This window comes from Euprymna scolopes, chromosome 46 (assembly GCF_053919585.1).
Source record: "Euprymna scolopes isolate OS-2025 chromosome 46, ASM5391958v1, whole genome shotgun sequence".
Lineage (NCBI taxonomy): Eukaryota > Metazoa > Mollusca > Cephalopoda > Sepiida > Sepiolidae > Euprymna > Euprymna scolopes.
The window spans coordinates 86,965,274-86,981,794 of NC_136527.1; the positions used below are offsets into that span (position 1 = coordinate 86,965,274).

Consider the following 16,521-nt stretch of genomic DNA (forward strand, 5'->3'; position numbering starts at 1 on the left):
TTGTTTAATTATACAAGACGATTTTACTTTAAGAGTGCTCAATGCATTTAAAGAGCTTTGTAGTAAGAGTTGGAAACATTTTTGCAATTATTTTAGACAAATCTACTTCCAGAGTGCTCAATATATTAGTAGAGCTAAATAAAACATTTGAGAAACAGATATGGCATTTCAACTGCATAAATTTATTTTGACAGAGTACAATACATTAGTAGAGCTAAATATACACTTTCAAAAACATGTATGGCAATTCAGCTACACAAATATACTTAAGAGTGCTCAATAGATTAGTAGACGAAAGCATAAAATTCAGAAAACATGAGGAGCTCTGCAGTATGTTTTGAAAACCTAAATGTCAATATGTAAGTATAGATATACTGTAAGTTTTTAATATATATATATATATATATATATATATATATATATATATATATATGACAAGTATTTGAAACAAATTTCCTATTTGAGTGCCTAATATATTTGAGAGCTCTATGGTAACTTTATAAAACATATTTCAAAATTATGTTAGATAAATTGTCTTTGAGAGTGCTCATTTAATTAAGTAGAGTTCTGCATTAGTTTTGGGGTATGGTTCTCACTTTATTAGGGCAATAACTTGGACACATTATACTATGGACAAATCCATTGAGGACAATCAAAGGTAACCTGTTTTTTTCGACTCTGCTGAATAAGACTCATCCGTCTTGGTTCACTCTTGGGACATTAAAACAAAAAAGGTGAAGAATTAAAAAAAGAATGCAAAAATGTAAATGTCTTTGCAACTCATTCATTTTCACTTTCATAACACAAAAACATCTGTAAAAACTTGATAAAAGAATGCACAAACAATAAAATACAAATTTGCTGTCTTGGAATCTGAAATCAGTAGAAACATCCCCTACTGAAATTCCTGCACACCTCAAAAAAAAAAAAAAAAAAAAAAAAGATTCCTTCCCAATGCAATACTTTTCAAGCAATTACAGTGTCAGACTTGGTACTGGAATGACTCTGTAAACTGAAAAAATATACATAATAAAAAATGTTAAGCAAAATTGATTCATGTTAACACCTCTCCCAACACCACAGATTAACTACAAAAATACTTGATAAAACAAGACACAATTACAAATGTGTATGAAAAAAATAAAAATAAAAAAAATAAAAAAAATCAACCAAGCAATTGCTCATGATTTTCTGGTGTTTGATGGAATGTGAGTAGGCATACAGCCTGGATAATTTTCCAAGGTAAGTGATGATATTCATCATTATTGTCTTTTTGGATTAGTTCAGATATATCTCATAACTGTAATTGTTTTATGTATATATTTATATGTCTAGATGTTATGTGTGCTATTTGCATGTTCCCTATAGAAAAAAAGCTACATAAAATCTACAAGTGTATTCTGATGTAAAATTAACTAGTAAATACAATGCTTGTGTTCCTGATATACCAACTATTTCTTATTAGCATATAAGTTGAATCATGAAATGTATCTCCCTTGCCTGTATCTCTTTATACCTCTGTATTTATCTAGATCTGTCTATCTCTCTTTTCTTATTCTATATCCCTATTCCTCGCCTTGCTATCCACTATGTGTGAACTTATAAATTTCAACATGTCTAGATTGATAAGCTTCTCATTTACCGGTACCTAACTCCCGTTTTGAAGTTAGAAGTTTTAACTTGATTACACGTTTATATGCCAAGGCATCGATGAGGCACATCCAGACGCCAACCTACACGGTGCAGAGAAAGGACAGAAAATAAACTAAGTCCCGATGTGCCTAGCAGATTAGAAGGCATTTTGCTACGCCTACATGCACCCAACATGGCAGTAGGCGTCGATCGGCCACTTCCAGACACTTATTTACACTGTTTTGAACTTAGAAATTTAAATTGAATACTCGTGGACATGTGTTGGTCTAGTAGCTCCTCATCTACCTATACCAACGTCCGCCCCTGTAAGGACTTAGAAATTTTCATTTGAATACACGTTGACTTGCCTTGGTCTATAAGATTTTCATCTACCTATACCTACATCCCCTCTTGTTTGGACTTAGAAATTTTAAATTGAATACACGCCGAGATGCCTTGGTCTATAAGATTGTCACCTATCTATACCTACATCCCCTTTGTTTCGACTTAGAAATTTTTCACTTGAATACACGCTGAGATGCCTTGGTCTATAAGATTGTAACCTATCAATACCTACATCCCCTTTGTTTGGACTTAGAAATTTTTCACTTGAATACACGCTGAGATGCCTTGGTCTATAAGATTGTGACCTATCTATACCTACATCCCCTCTTGTTTGGACTTAGAAATTTTTCACTTGAATACACTCTGAGATGCTTTGGTCTATAAGATATTCACCTATCTATACCTACATCCCCTCTTGTTTGGACTTAGAACTTTTTCAATTGAATACACTCTGAGATGCTTTGGTCTATAAGATTGTCACCTATCTATACCTACATCCCCTCTTGTTTGGACTTAGAAATTTTTCACTTGAATACACTCTGAGATGCTTTGGTCTATAAGATTGTCACCTATCTATACCTACATCCCCTCTTGTTTGGACTTAGAAATTTTTCAATTGAATACACTCTGAGATGCTTTGGTCTATAAGATTGTCACCTATCTATACCTACATCCCCTCTTGTTTGGACTTAGAAATTTTTCAATTGAATACACGCTGAGATGCCTTGGTCTATAAGATTGTCACCTATCTATACCTACATCCCCTCTTGTTTGGAGTTAGAAATTTTTCAATTGAATACACGCTGAGATGCCTTGGTCTATAAGATTGCCATCTATCAATACCTACATCCCCTCTTGTTTGGACTTAGAAATTTTTCACTTGAATACACGCTGAGATGCCTTGGTCTATAAGATTGTAACCTATCAATACCTACATCCCCTTTGTTTGGACTTAGAAATTTTTCACTTGAATACACGCTGAGATGCTTTGGTCTATAAGATTGTGACCTATCTATACCTACATCCCCTCTTGTTTGGACTTAGAAATTTTTCACTTGAATACACTCTGAGATGCTTTGGTCTATAAGATATTCACCTATCTATACCTACATCCCCTCTTGTTTGGACTTAGAACTTTTTCAATTGAATACACTCTGAGATGCTTTGGTCTATAAGATTGTCACCTATCTATACCTACATCCCCTCTTGTTTGGACTTAGAAATTTTTCACTTGAATACACTCTGAGATGCTTTGGTCTATAAGATTGTCACCTATCTATACCTACATCCCCTCTTGTTTGGACTTAGAAATTTTTCAATTGAATACACTCTGAGATGCTTTGGTCTATAAGATTGTCACCTATCTATACCTACATCCCCTCTTGTTTGGACTTAGAAATTTTTCAATTGAATACACGCTGAGATGCCTTGGTCTATAAGATTGTCACCTATCTATACCTACATCCCCTCTTGTTTGGAGTTAGAAATTTTTCAATTGAATACACGCTGAGATGCCTTGGTCTATAAGATTGCCATCTATCAATACCTACATCCCCTCTTGTTTGGACTTAGAAATTTTTCACTTGAATACACGCTGAGATGCCTTGGTCTATAAGATTGTAACCTATCAATACCTACATCCCCTTTGTTTGGACTTAGAAATTTTTCACTTGAATACACGCTGAGATGCTTTGGTCTATAAGATTGTGACCTATCTATACCTACATCCCCTCTTGTTTGGACTTAGAAATTTTTCACTTGAATACACTCTGAGATGCTTTGGTCTATAAGATATTCACCTATCTATACCTACATCCCCTCTTGTTTGGACTTAGAACTTTTTCAATTGAATACACTCTGAGATGCTTTGGTCTATAAGATTGTCACCTATCTATACCTACATCCCCTCTTGTTTGGACTTAGAAATTTTTCACTTGAATACACTCTGAGATGCTTTGGTCTATAAGATTGTCACCTATCTATACCTACATCCCCTCTTGTTTGGACTTAGAAATTTTTCAATTGAATACACTCTGAGATGCTTTGGTCTATAAGATTGTCACCTATCTATACCTACATCCCCTCTTGTTTGGACTTAGAAATTTTTCAATTGAATACACGCTGAGATGCCTTGGTCTATAAGATTGTCACCTATCTATACCTACATCCCCTCTTGTTTGGAGTTAGAAATTTTTCAATTGAATACACGCTGAGATGCCTTGGTCTATAAGATTGCCATCTATCAATACCTACATCCCCTCTTGTTTGGACTTAGAAATTTTTCACTTGAATACACGCTGAGATGCCTTGGTCTATAAGATTGCCATCTATCAATGCCTACATCCCCTCTTGTTTGGAGTTAGAAATTTTTCACTTGAATACACGCTGAGATGCTTTGGTCTATAAGATTGTCACCTATCTATACCTACATCCCCTCTTGTTTGGACTTAGAAATTTTTCACTTGAATACACTCTGAGATGCTTTGGTCTATAAGATATTCACCTATCTATACCTACATCCCCTCTTGTTTGGACTTAGAAATTTTTCAATTGAATACACTCTGAGATGCTTTGGTCTATAAGATTGTCACCTCTCTATACCTACATCCCCTCTTGTTTGGACTTAGAAATTTTTCAATTGAATACACTCTGAGATGCCTTGGTCTATAAGATTGTCACCTATCTATACCTACATCCCCTCTTGTTTGGAGTTAGAAATTTTTCACTTGAATACACGCTGAGATGCTTTGGTCTATAAGATTGTCACCTATCTATACCTACATCCCCTCTTGTTTGGACTTAGAAATTTTTCACTTGAATACACTCTGAGATGCTTTGGTCTATAAGATATTCACCTATCTATACCTACATCCCCTCTTGTTTGGACTTAGAAATTTTTCAATTGAATACACTCTGAGATGCTTTGGTCTATAAGATTGTCACCTATCTATACCTACATCCCCTCTTGTTTGGACTTAGAAATTTTTCACTTGAATACACTCTGAGATGCTTTGGTCTATAAGATTGTCACCTATCTATACCTACATCCCCTCTTGTTTGGACTTAGAAATTTTTCACTTGAATACACTCTGAGATGCCTTGGTCTATAAGATTGTCACCTATCTATACCTACATCCCCTCTTGTTTGGACTTTGAATTTTTTCAATTGAATACACTCTGAGATGCTTTGGTCTATAAGATTGTCACCTATCTATACCTACATCCCCTCTTGTTTGGACTTAGAAATTTTGCAATTGAATACACGCTGAGATGCCTTGGTCTATAAGATTGTCACCTATCAATACCTACATCCCCTCTTGTTTGGAGTTAGAAATTTTTCAATTGAATACACGCTGAGATGCCTTGGTCTATAAGATTGCCATCTATCAATACCTACATCCCCTCTTGTTTGGACTTAGAAATTTTTCACTTGAATACACGCTGAGATGCCTTGGTCTATAAGATTGTCACCTATCTATACCTACATCCCCTGTTGTTTCGACTTGGAAAATTTTCACTTGAATACACGCTGAGATGCCTTGGTCTATAAGATTGCCATCTATCAATGCCTACATCCCCTCTTGTTTGGACTTAGAAATTTTTCACTTGAATACACTCTGAGATGCCTTGGTCTATAAGATTGTCACCTATCTATACCTACATCCCCTCTTGTTTGGACTTAGAAATTTTTCAATTGAATACACTCTGAGATGCTTTGGTCTATAAGATTGTCACCTATCTATACCTACATCCCCTCTTGTTTGGACTTAGAAATTTTTCACTTGAATACACTCTGAGATGCTTTGGTCTATAAGATATTCACCTATCTATACCTACATCCCCTCTTGTTTGGACTTAGAAATTTTTCAATTGAATACACTCTGAGATGCTTTGGTCTATAAGATTGTCACCTATCTATACCTACATCCCCTCTTGTTTGGACTTAGAAATTTTTCAATTGAATACACGCTGAGATGCCTTGGTCTATAAGATTGTCACCTATCTATACCTACATCCCCTCTTGTTTGGAGTTAGAAATTTTTCACTTGAATACACGCTGAGATGCTTTGGTCTATAAGATTGTCACCTATCTATACCTACATCCCCTCTTGTTTGGACTTAGAAATTTTTCACTTGAATACACTCTGAGATGCTTTGGTCTATAAGATATTCACCTATCTATACCTACATCCCCTCTTGTTTGGACTTAGAAATTTTTCAATTGAATACACTCTGAGATGCTTTGGTCTATAAGATTGTCACCTATCTATACCTACATCCCCTCTTGTTTGGACTTAGAAATTTTTCACTTGAATACACTCTGAGATGCTTTGGTCTATAAGATTGTCACCTATCTATACCTACATCCCCTCTTGTTTGGACTTAGAAATTTTTCACTTGAATACACTCTGAGATGCCTTGGTCTATAAGATTGTCACCTATCTATACCTACATCCCCTCTTGTTTGGACTTAGAAATTTTTCAATTGAATACACTCTGAGATGCTTTGGTCTATAAGATTGTCACCTATCTATACCTACATCCCCTCTTGTTTTTTTAGTGATGCAATGTTGTCAACTGAGATTTTAAAAAAAAACGCGAGATCAGGAGAAAGAAATGTCCAGAAAATCGCTAGATTTTTAACTTTTATCGTCTGAAATTTTCAAAAATCACTACCCCCCCCCCCCCAACTCCATATTTTAACTTTTTAACCATAAAAAAATTATAAATATAGTATACTCAATATATAAAATGTTCCGTTTTTTCTCACTATATGTTTCTGGAATTATATTGAAGCGGTTAGCTCCCCAGAAGGCTTACATATTTTATCAGCTAGTGTTGCCTGTTTTTTTTGGGTATTTTTTTTTTGCAGGAAACAAATCATAAACTCAAACTTTTTATAATAAAAGTTAAATTGAAATATACTGCAAATTAAACATCACAATAATGGTGCAACATATTTTGAAATTAGAAAAATAAAAAAACAAAAAAACTTTGTTTTAGCATGTTAAAAGTATTTAGGTTGGTAGATAATTAAATTCTACTGTATTGGTATAAGTTTCTTTTTTTTTTTTTTTGCTGTTGTTTCTTGCTTTTTACTTTGGAGGTTGGAATGCCCCCACCCCCTAAAATGTACTTGGAAAAATCGATTTTATAGCAAGATTTAAGAATGGTTAGTGGAAAAAAGGTGAAAAACAAAACAAATAATCAATAAATAATTGTTACCAAAGGCAATAAATGCTACTTTTTTTTACTTACATGAATGAGTTTATTTTATGTTTTAAAGTATTTTTAATAAAATTGCGGGTGTGTGGGTGCTAAATATCTCCAAATTTTCTAGAATTCCCCGCTAGATTGCAACCGAAATCTCCAGATCTAGCAGGAAAACCGCTAAATTATAACACTGGTCACGTGACAGGAAGCGGTAATAAATAATTGTCCCTAAATAAAAAAAATGGCCTCTCGATACAAAGAAAAACACCTATTTATCATAGAAAAATTAAGTATAATGTTATAATTAAAAAGAAATATATAAAAACACACATTGATATAGTAAACATATTATACCAAAACGTGGAAGCCATCCGTCCAGTGGTTTTTTAGACTATTAATTGCGAACTAACCGAGAGTTACATTTTTATATATATAGATTAAGAAATAAATATATATATATATATATATATATATATATATATATACTGTGTGTGCAAAATCAAGACTTCAAGACAAGGTGTTGATGGCAACAAAAAGTGTATTTCATTTTACGTTACAATTGTTTCCATGTCAATATTAATGCTCAGTTATGAAATGTGATAATTTTGTAGTTTACTCCTTAAGTCAACCATTTTTGGCTTAAAACCTATTGGTATATGAAAATGTACTGAATTACACGAACTCAGTATATTACATATAAGTCTATATATATATATATATATATATATATATATACTCGGGTTTTTTTTTATTCAAAAGTAATGGACTAATGAATTCAACGAGGTTGTTAGATAGTGCTCAATAAAAAGAGCTGATAATACTTGTTTATTGTTATATAAACATGGTCACATCCTGCTGCTACAAATAGCCACTTGTTTCAATCAAACAACAGATATCATCAAGTGGCTATTTGTAGCAGCAGGATGTGACCATGTTTATATAACAATAAACAAGTGTATATATATATATATATATATATATACAATGTATATATTATGTGTGTGTATATATATATATATATATATATAATATTATGTATATAGTGAAATCAAAGGAGATGCAATGTTTACCTATTTTACCTAATACCTGATCTAATATAAAAAAACAAGTATTTATACATAAATATTTTAATCCCAACCAAATAAAAAAAGCTCAATACACAAATAATAGAGAGTAGAGCTTATTATAAGAGAAAAGAAATAAAAACTAAAAAAGTTGAAATTTACAATCAAATCTATTGCTCGACAGGATACTCCAAAAAACAATTGTCAAAGTGCTTATTCTGCGGACTTTCAATAAGAGCAACATCAAAATTGCAGATAACAGACACCTCTATGTTTCAAAACACGTACACACATGCAGTGGAAACAGCTTCAAAATAATGCCAATCTTCCAAACAGACAATTATTTTTATTTACTTACACAGGAAAAAAACTTCATCACCAAATTCACTCCTGAACTGAACAGAACCTAATACCATCACACAAAAACATGAAATGCAAGGTACACTCGCATGCACACCCATACACATACACACACCCACACATAAATCAGACCCGACACATTAAAACACACACACGTGCGCGCATACAACCACACACAGACATAACACCCCTATCTCTAATACAACACTTTCTTTGAATTGAAAGTCCGCAGAATAAGCACTTTGTAAATTGTTTTTTGGAGTATCCTGTTGAGCAATAAATTTGATTGTAAATTTCAACTTAAAGTTTTCATTTCTTATATATATATATATATATATATCAGAGGAAACATAATTTAATTTAAATACCAAAGAAAACAAAAAAACGGGCAGGTGAAATTATTAAAATTTCCTTAACGCCTTATCGTCTGACCTTCTAAGAGGAAACGTCAGAATGATAAATTAAAAACTAAGAATCGAATGAGGAAAGAAGGGAATTTGGTTTTAGTTAGAAGCACAGTGAGAAAAAAAAATCTCATTGTTCAGGTGGTTTTAAATCAATAAATATATCCAACTGATGTTTCAAAATCTTTTGTCTACACAGGCTAGGTCGAGAGTTGTTAATGACTAACGCCTCAATGATATTGAGATGATAGTTCGACCTCGCACTGTATAAAACATAAAACCACCCATCGGAATATTGATCAGAACACCTATTTATACTCATCAGGTGATTGCCGATGGCGGACTCATGAGCTTGGGAGTGCCCGGATGTTCTCGAAACCTGGTGTAGTCGAATATCCCGAGGGATGTGTTGGGATATTCTCATTTCCAATCTTTGGGATGTTTTGCCAACGTAGTCAGCTCCACACTGACAAACAAATTTATAAACAACAGAATTCTTTTGAATGGTTGGCAAAACATCTTTACGAAAAGAAGAGAAAAAGGTTCGAGTTGTGTAAACTACTCTAAGCATAGTAGCTGGAAAACAACGTTGAGTAGCAGAAGAAATCCTTTTAACAATATGAAGGCCAACAGGACCTAACCATGGTAATTTTAAATAAATGAGACAACGTGATGGACCGATATGTTTAACAGTATTAAATGTAGCAATTTTACGTTCAATAGTAGTTTTTATTATATTTATAATAAGGCCTTAAGGAAATTTTAATAATTTCACCTGCCCGTTTTTTTTGTTTTCTTTGGTATTTAAATTAAATTATGTTTCCTCTGAAATTTCTCCTTCCATTTTGCTGTACCAAGAATTTACTTATATGTATATATATATATATATATATATATATATATATATATATATATATATGAACTATCAACTAAACTCCAACCTCTCTCCCATCACAGAAACGAACTCCGAGCACTAGTACCCCTTCAATGACAATACCCATTACAAACTTGACAGGCAGCAAAATCCCACCCCTTCACTGTAGAAATGTTGTAAAGATTGTAGTGGAATGCGGCCGCAAATGGATGGTTACATTCAAAGCTAGTAAAACAAAGCTGCTCTCCTTTAACAATTACAAGACACCTCCCCTGCGGATAATATGAACTGGAACAAATACATTGAGGACATTGCAAAGGCTGCTGCAAAGAATGTCGGTTCCCTCTATCGAGCTAGAAGACTACTCACACCTGAGAGTATCCAGTATCTGTACAAAGCCGTCATTCGCCCATGCATGGAGTATTGTTGCCACTTCTAGGCTGATGCATCTACCACTAGTCTCTCCCTCTTGTATAGGGTCCAAAAAAGAGTACTGGATAAGGCGGACGAAGCCAGGATTGTAGCCCTTGATATATGCAAGGCCTTTGAAAAAGTCTGGCATAAAGGGCTGCTAATGAAAATTAAATTGTATGATATAACTGGACGTATACTAAATAAAATTAGATCCTTCTTAAACAATAAAAGCATACAGGTTGTCAGACGTACATCCAAGCAGCATAACATTAATGCGGAAGTATCTCAAGGGTTGATCCTTGGAGCATTATTATTCATGATATTCATAAACGACCTCCCTGATAATATTGTATCTGAGATGGGTATATTTGCTGATGATACAATGCCCTATAATAAGCATGAGGAACGAACAGATGTACATAAATCTAAGACAATGTCCGAATCGTTAGAAAATGACCTCCAGACTATAGTAGAATGGGGCCGCAAATGGATGGCAACATTTAATATATAGTATAATGCAGCTAGTACAACTAAGCTGCTCTCATTTAACAATTACAAGACGCCTCTCCAACCCCTATATTTATGACAAATAGTACCCTACCTGATAATTCTACATTCAAACTCCTCAGCCTAACATTTGTGGGCAATATGAACTGGAACAAATACATAGAAGACATTGCAAAAGCTGCTGCAAAAAAGGTGGGTTCCCTTTATCGAGCTAGAAAACTACTCGCACCTGAGAGTATCCTGCACCTTTAAAAGGCCATCATCCACCCATGCATGGAGTATTGTTGCCACATCTGGGCTGGTGCATCTACCATTAGCATCTCCCTCTTGTATAGGGTCCAAAAAAGAGTTTTCGATATAATCGGTCCCACTTTGTCAACTAAGCTCCAACCCCTGTCCCATCGCCACAATGTTGCATCACTGTGCCTGTTTTACAAATATTTTAATGGAATGTGTTCTAATGAACTCGTTTCACTTGTATCCCCTCGACGTACATATCCACGAAAACCCGCTTAGCAATAAGATCTCACCCCTTCACTGTTGTTATCCCTAAATGCCAGAAAAGCTTTCTATTCTAATAATTTCTTCCCTCGAACAGTTAGACTTTGGAATTCCCTTCCTGCTGCCTGCTGTCCTGGCTGTACTGATATGCAGAAGTTTAACTGTAACAAACAAATATCTTGTTAATCTTTCCTAGACATGGCCCCAAATAGTAGCCCCTTACGTCAAAGTGGCGATATGCTTTGTAAGGGGTGAACATGAGTAAAAAAAACAAAAAAAAAAAACATTCTACTCAAATAGCTTTTTCCCTCGGACTGCTGCACTTTGGAATTTCCTTCCAGGCCCCTGCTTTCCTGATTGTACTGACATGCAGAAATTCAAGTGTAATATGATCAGACATGTTGCTGCCCAACTCAATCCATAGTATCTTTGAAAATCTGGTTGCGAATAGTTTTTTTGGGGACTATTTTACCATGTTTGTCCAAAATTTTCTGTCTATGTCAAAATTTTCTGTGTATGTTTAGTAAATAGTTTATTTAGCAGTTTTGCATGGTGCGGAACCCAAATTTAAATATGTTAAGACCTTGGCGACTTTTGAGGCTAAACAGGGGGAAGGGGGGGTGCAAATGATGGACTTAGTCATTTCTTTTTTTGCATGGTGCAGAACTCAAATCTACATATGTTAAGGCCTAAAACTGCACCGTTTGTACATTTTCACCAGGATTTGACGTTCCCCGGGGGACTTTTAGGGCTCAGTGGGGGGGGGATGCTGAACTTAGTAATTTTTTTTTATGCCTCGTCTACTGTGCACTCATGTGGAACCATGCTTCATTTGTTTAAACTATTGTTTAATTAATTAATAAATGTTTATAAAAAGTATTTAATTTGTATCAATTGGTTTTCAATTTCTTGTAAACGAATTCCATCCAGTAAATGCAATAATAAAGTAAATAAATGTTAATATAAAGTATTTAATTTATTATTTAATTAATAACCAAATTTTTAAAGAACGTATATAATTAATATCATTCTATTCAATTTCTTGTAGACAAATGCCACTATGTAATATATAGTATATATAATACTAGCATGGGTGCCCGGCGTTGCCCGGGTGTTTGGAGGTGTGTGTTGAGCAAAAAAAAAAAAAAGTTTGTAGTAGGAAGGCAGGCTCGAACCTGTACCGCGATGGAGGAAAAGAACAGCAAAAAAACGTGATGTCTTTGCTGTTATGACCACCGGCAAACCAGAAGTGGCATAGGTTTAAATTAAGGCTAGATAATCGAAAAGAGGGGATGACTTTCAAAAAAAGGCGACACCTCCCTGCTGAAAAGCACCCAGTTGAGGGTGAAGAAATTAATGTTTTAACCAATTTTTCGGTATTTGTCGTCTGAAGGGTCAAGCTTCAAAACAATATAGATCTTGTGAAAATCCGTTGCCTCTGTCAAAAGTTTCAGGCAGACACGCAAACATACATACATATATTTATAGCTCAAATTTTCGACCCAAACCGATTAAAAAGCTTGCCCTATCTCTGAATACCCTTTTATGTAAAATTTCAAATGTTTAGACCAGAAATTGTCTGAATAATTTGGTAGAGACCGCAGAGGTCAAATTTTTTAAAACTTTGACCCCTATTATGACCCCTTAACATTTACTGCTTTGGGATCAAATCAAGTTATTAAGTTAGATCCATGTCCAAAGAACCTATATCTAAAATTTGAAGTGTTTAGACCCAAAATTGCCGGAAGAGTTTGGTAGAGTTCTCAAAGGTCAAATCGTTGAACTTTTACCTCTTAACAGCCAAATTTCTGGCCAAAAACGAATTATAAAGATTTTCCCAAATCTCAGTGCGTTGTATATCAAATTTCGAGTCTGTAGACTGAAAATTGACAGAGTTATTGCGTAGGAAAATATACACAAACTGACACACAGACACTTTCGCTTTTATAGATATATAATATAAAGTTAATAAATCTTAATATTAATTAATTGTAAGTATCTTGCATACTATAGCATTGTACCCATTTTTTGGTCACTGTTCACCGTTATGCCAACTGAAGACGCCTCAATAATTTCTTAAAAAAATGACGACTTGGTATGCTGAAAACAAATACCATAGGGAAAATTAGCGCAGTCAAATAGTTTGAGATATAAATATTCTGTATTTTGTTACATAATTTCTAGTAGTTTTATTTGGCCGCCATCTTTGTTGTTTCCATGAAATGGTATATTGAGCATGCGTGCGCACGCTGCAGTGAGCGGATGATCTGTGTAGTTGACTCAACGCAATTCTGAAAGCCGTTCTTAACATGAGGAGGTGGGGAGATGTTTATTGCAAAAGCCGTTCTTAACATGGGGAAGTGGGTGGGTGGGGGTGTCATACCGAAAGCCGTTCTTAACATGGGGAAGTGTATGTTTATTCTGAAAGCCGTTCTTAGCATGGAGAAGTGTATGTTTATTCTGAGAGCCGTTCTTAGCATGTGGAGGTGTATGTTTATTCCGAAAGCCATTCTTAACATGGGGAGATGTATGTTTATTCCGAAAGCCATTCTTAACATGGGGAAGTGGGAGATGTTTATTCCGAAAGCCATTCTTAACATGGAGAAGGGGGGGGCGTTTATTCCAAAAGCCGTTATTAACATCAGGAGGTGTGGGGGATGTTTATTCCGAAAGCCGTTATTAACATGGGGAGGGGGGTTATTCTAAAAGCCGTTCTTAACATTGGGAGGTGGGGGGATGTTTATCCCGAAAGAAATAGCGTTGAATAACCGTTAAACATAACAACACATATCGCATGCTCACTATCCCATTTCATTGAAACAACAAAGATGGCGGCCAATTCAAACTACTAGAAATTACATTGCACGATTCAGATATTTATATCTCGAAAACTATTTGTCTGCGCTAATTTTCCCGGTGATATCTGTGTTCAGCATACTCGAAAACCTTTAAAAGTTGTTGATTTATTGCAAAATGTTGAGACGTCTCCAGTTGGCGTAATGGTGAACTTTGACCCATTTATGTTTTCAATTTTAATATCAATTTGTTTTCAATTTCTTGTAGACGAACGCCATTATAAATGTTCTTTCTGTTCCGCTGCGTTCTTCCACGCGCATCACCTGCAACGCCATGAAAAGCAGTTACACACGTCTGGGAAGGAAGTGAAAACGAATCAGTGCAAAGACTGCTTCAAGACATTCGCTACGCAATTGACGCTCAAGTTTCATCAGGATTTCGCATGCCGAATGGTGCAACGTCCGCACAGATGTCCTAGCTGCCAGCTTGGTTTTAAGAATGCAGTGGAAATCGAAAGCCACAAGTGCAGCGGGAACCCTGCAAAGCCGTTATGCTGTATGAACTGCGACTTCCGCACTGGTTCACCACGAGACTTAGAACACCATAATCGGATCCACACGGGGGAACGATGCTACAAGTGTGAATTGTGTGATTTTCGGACAGCGTGGAAAAAAAACCTGAAGGTGCACATTTTGAAACATTCCGGATTAAAACCGTTCACTTGCAATGTTTGTGACTTTGCGACAAACGATCGCAGTAATTTGAGAACTCATTTGAGGAAACATTTGAAAAAGAATAGCGCGAGTCTTTGTCACACGTGCGGCACAAATTTCAGTGACCCGCAGGCTCTGGCGTCACATATGCTGTTGCACAATTATGACACGCCTTACAAGTGCACATATTGCAACTATTCGACCAAGTATAAGTTCACGCTCAAGTCACACATGCGGGCCCACAATGTTGAGATCGAGACAGCGAAAACCTCTCAGATCGTGTCGACTGATGCTGATCTTGGCTCGATTCAAGACGTTAGAGAAATATCAATCCAAACAGCAGACGCCGACTACGAAGAACTTGTTGAGAAACAGTTTTTTATGTGCCAGGAATGCGGTTTTGTTATTGACAATCGGAAACTTTTTGACATACATCAGTGTAAGGTGAACGACCCGACCGCGCCGTCTGTTTTGGATGGCGAAATGATTATTCAAATTATCGAAAGTCCAGCGGAACTCCAGGAAGTTGTTGAACCGTGACAAATTTGACAATATCTTGTAACTTTGTCTTGTTATCAATAATGTTGAAATATTATTTATTTTGTTTCGATTAATCGAACAATCATTCTCACATCTTATCTGCACAACGTTTCGGCCGATGTAACCTTCGACCTTCTTCAGGTATAAAAGTCGCCATGATTTGGTAGCAAAAAGAAGTGAGGGTAGTTCTGTACTCTAAGGTTTCACATTTTTTATCTAGTTTGAAGTAAAAGGTACTTGTACAGTTTAATCAACACATTAAAAAATGAAAATATCGAAAAATAATTAAATTGTACGTATCCGTTATGGAACGAAATTCTCTGAATAAAAAATTTCACTTAATTTCATCAAGTAGGTTTTTTTTTTTTACAGCGAAAAAACAATTTGTTATGATACCGAGCAAAATGTTCGATTTTTATGAAGAAAAGCTAGAATTAAAGATGGGGAGGGGATGTCCGCGCTTTACATGGATTTATCTTCCTGTGGCGTTTCTAAAATCCAAACAAAAATTAAGAAAAAATCCAAGATGTCTGCCTTCAAAGTGCTGTCATAAAAACATGTTTTCCGCTGTAAAAAACACAAAAAAACTACTCTATCAAATTAAGTGAAATGTTTTTTTGTTTTTTTTCGGAGATCTTCAGTTCAAAACGGATACGTACAATATAAACTTTTTTTGATATTTTCATTTTTATATGTTGATTAAACTGTACAAGTACCAAAGTTTACGCAAATTATAAAAGTAATTTAATTATCAGCGAACGTTGTCTCCTACGAGACCTTGCAGGGGGTTAAAATAGTGACAGCCACCTTAAACCTTGTGTTGCTTTGCGAAGCACCTCCCCTCTCTCTTATCCGATCAAGAGTCTCCCTTATCCCGAAGTCGCCGGATGCCAGCGAGCCACCCTCCTTCGCCCAATTGCAAGGGATGGCTGCCTGGAGGTCACCACCTGTTTAAATGCAATTCTCAAGAGTGCCCATCGGGAGACACGGGATCTCTGTGACGGTGATGATCGACGTTTCCAAAGCGTTTGACACCGTTAATCACGACTCGATCTGCCGGGCAGCGCGCAGGTTTGGCGCACCAGATCCTCTGGTGCGCTACATCCGGGCCGGCTATGATGCTACGACCAGCGTGCTGGGAGACCGGGTTTTTCACC

At 35.8% G+C, this 16,521-nt stretch overlaps 1 protein-coding gene across 1 annotated transcript; it reads left to right on the top strand.

Annotated features, from left to right (window-relative positions):
* The first annotated feature begins 482 nt into the window (after window positions 1-482).
* Window positions 483-15,419, top strand: LOC145270862 (uncharacterized). The gene is made up of 2 exons (XM_080126419.1): window positions 483-1,242; window positions 14,379-15,419. The coding sequence occupies exon 2, from the start codon at window positions 14,561-14,563 to the stop codon at window positions 15,362-15,364; it is 804 nt and encodes a 267-aa protein (XP_079982545.1). The 5' UTR covers window positions 483-1,242; window positions 14,379-14,560; the 3' UTR covers window positions 15,365-15,419.
* The last annotated feature ends 1,102 nt before the right edge of the window (window positions 15,420-16,521 follow it).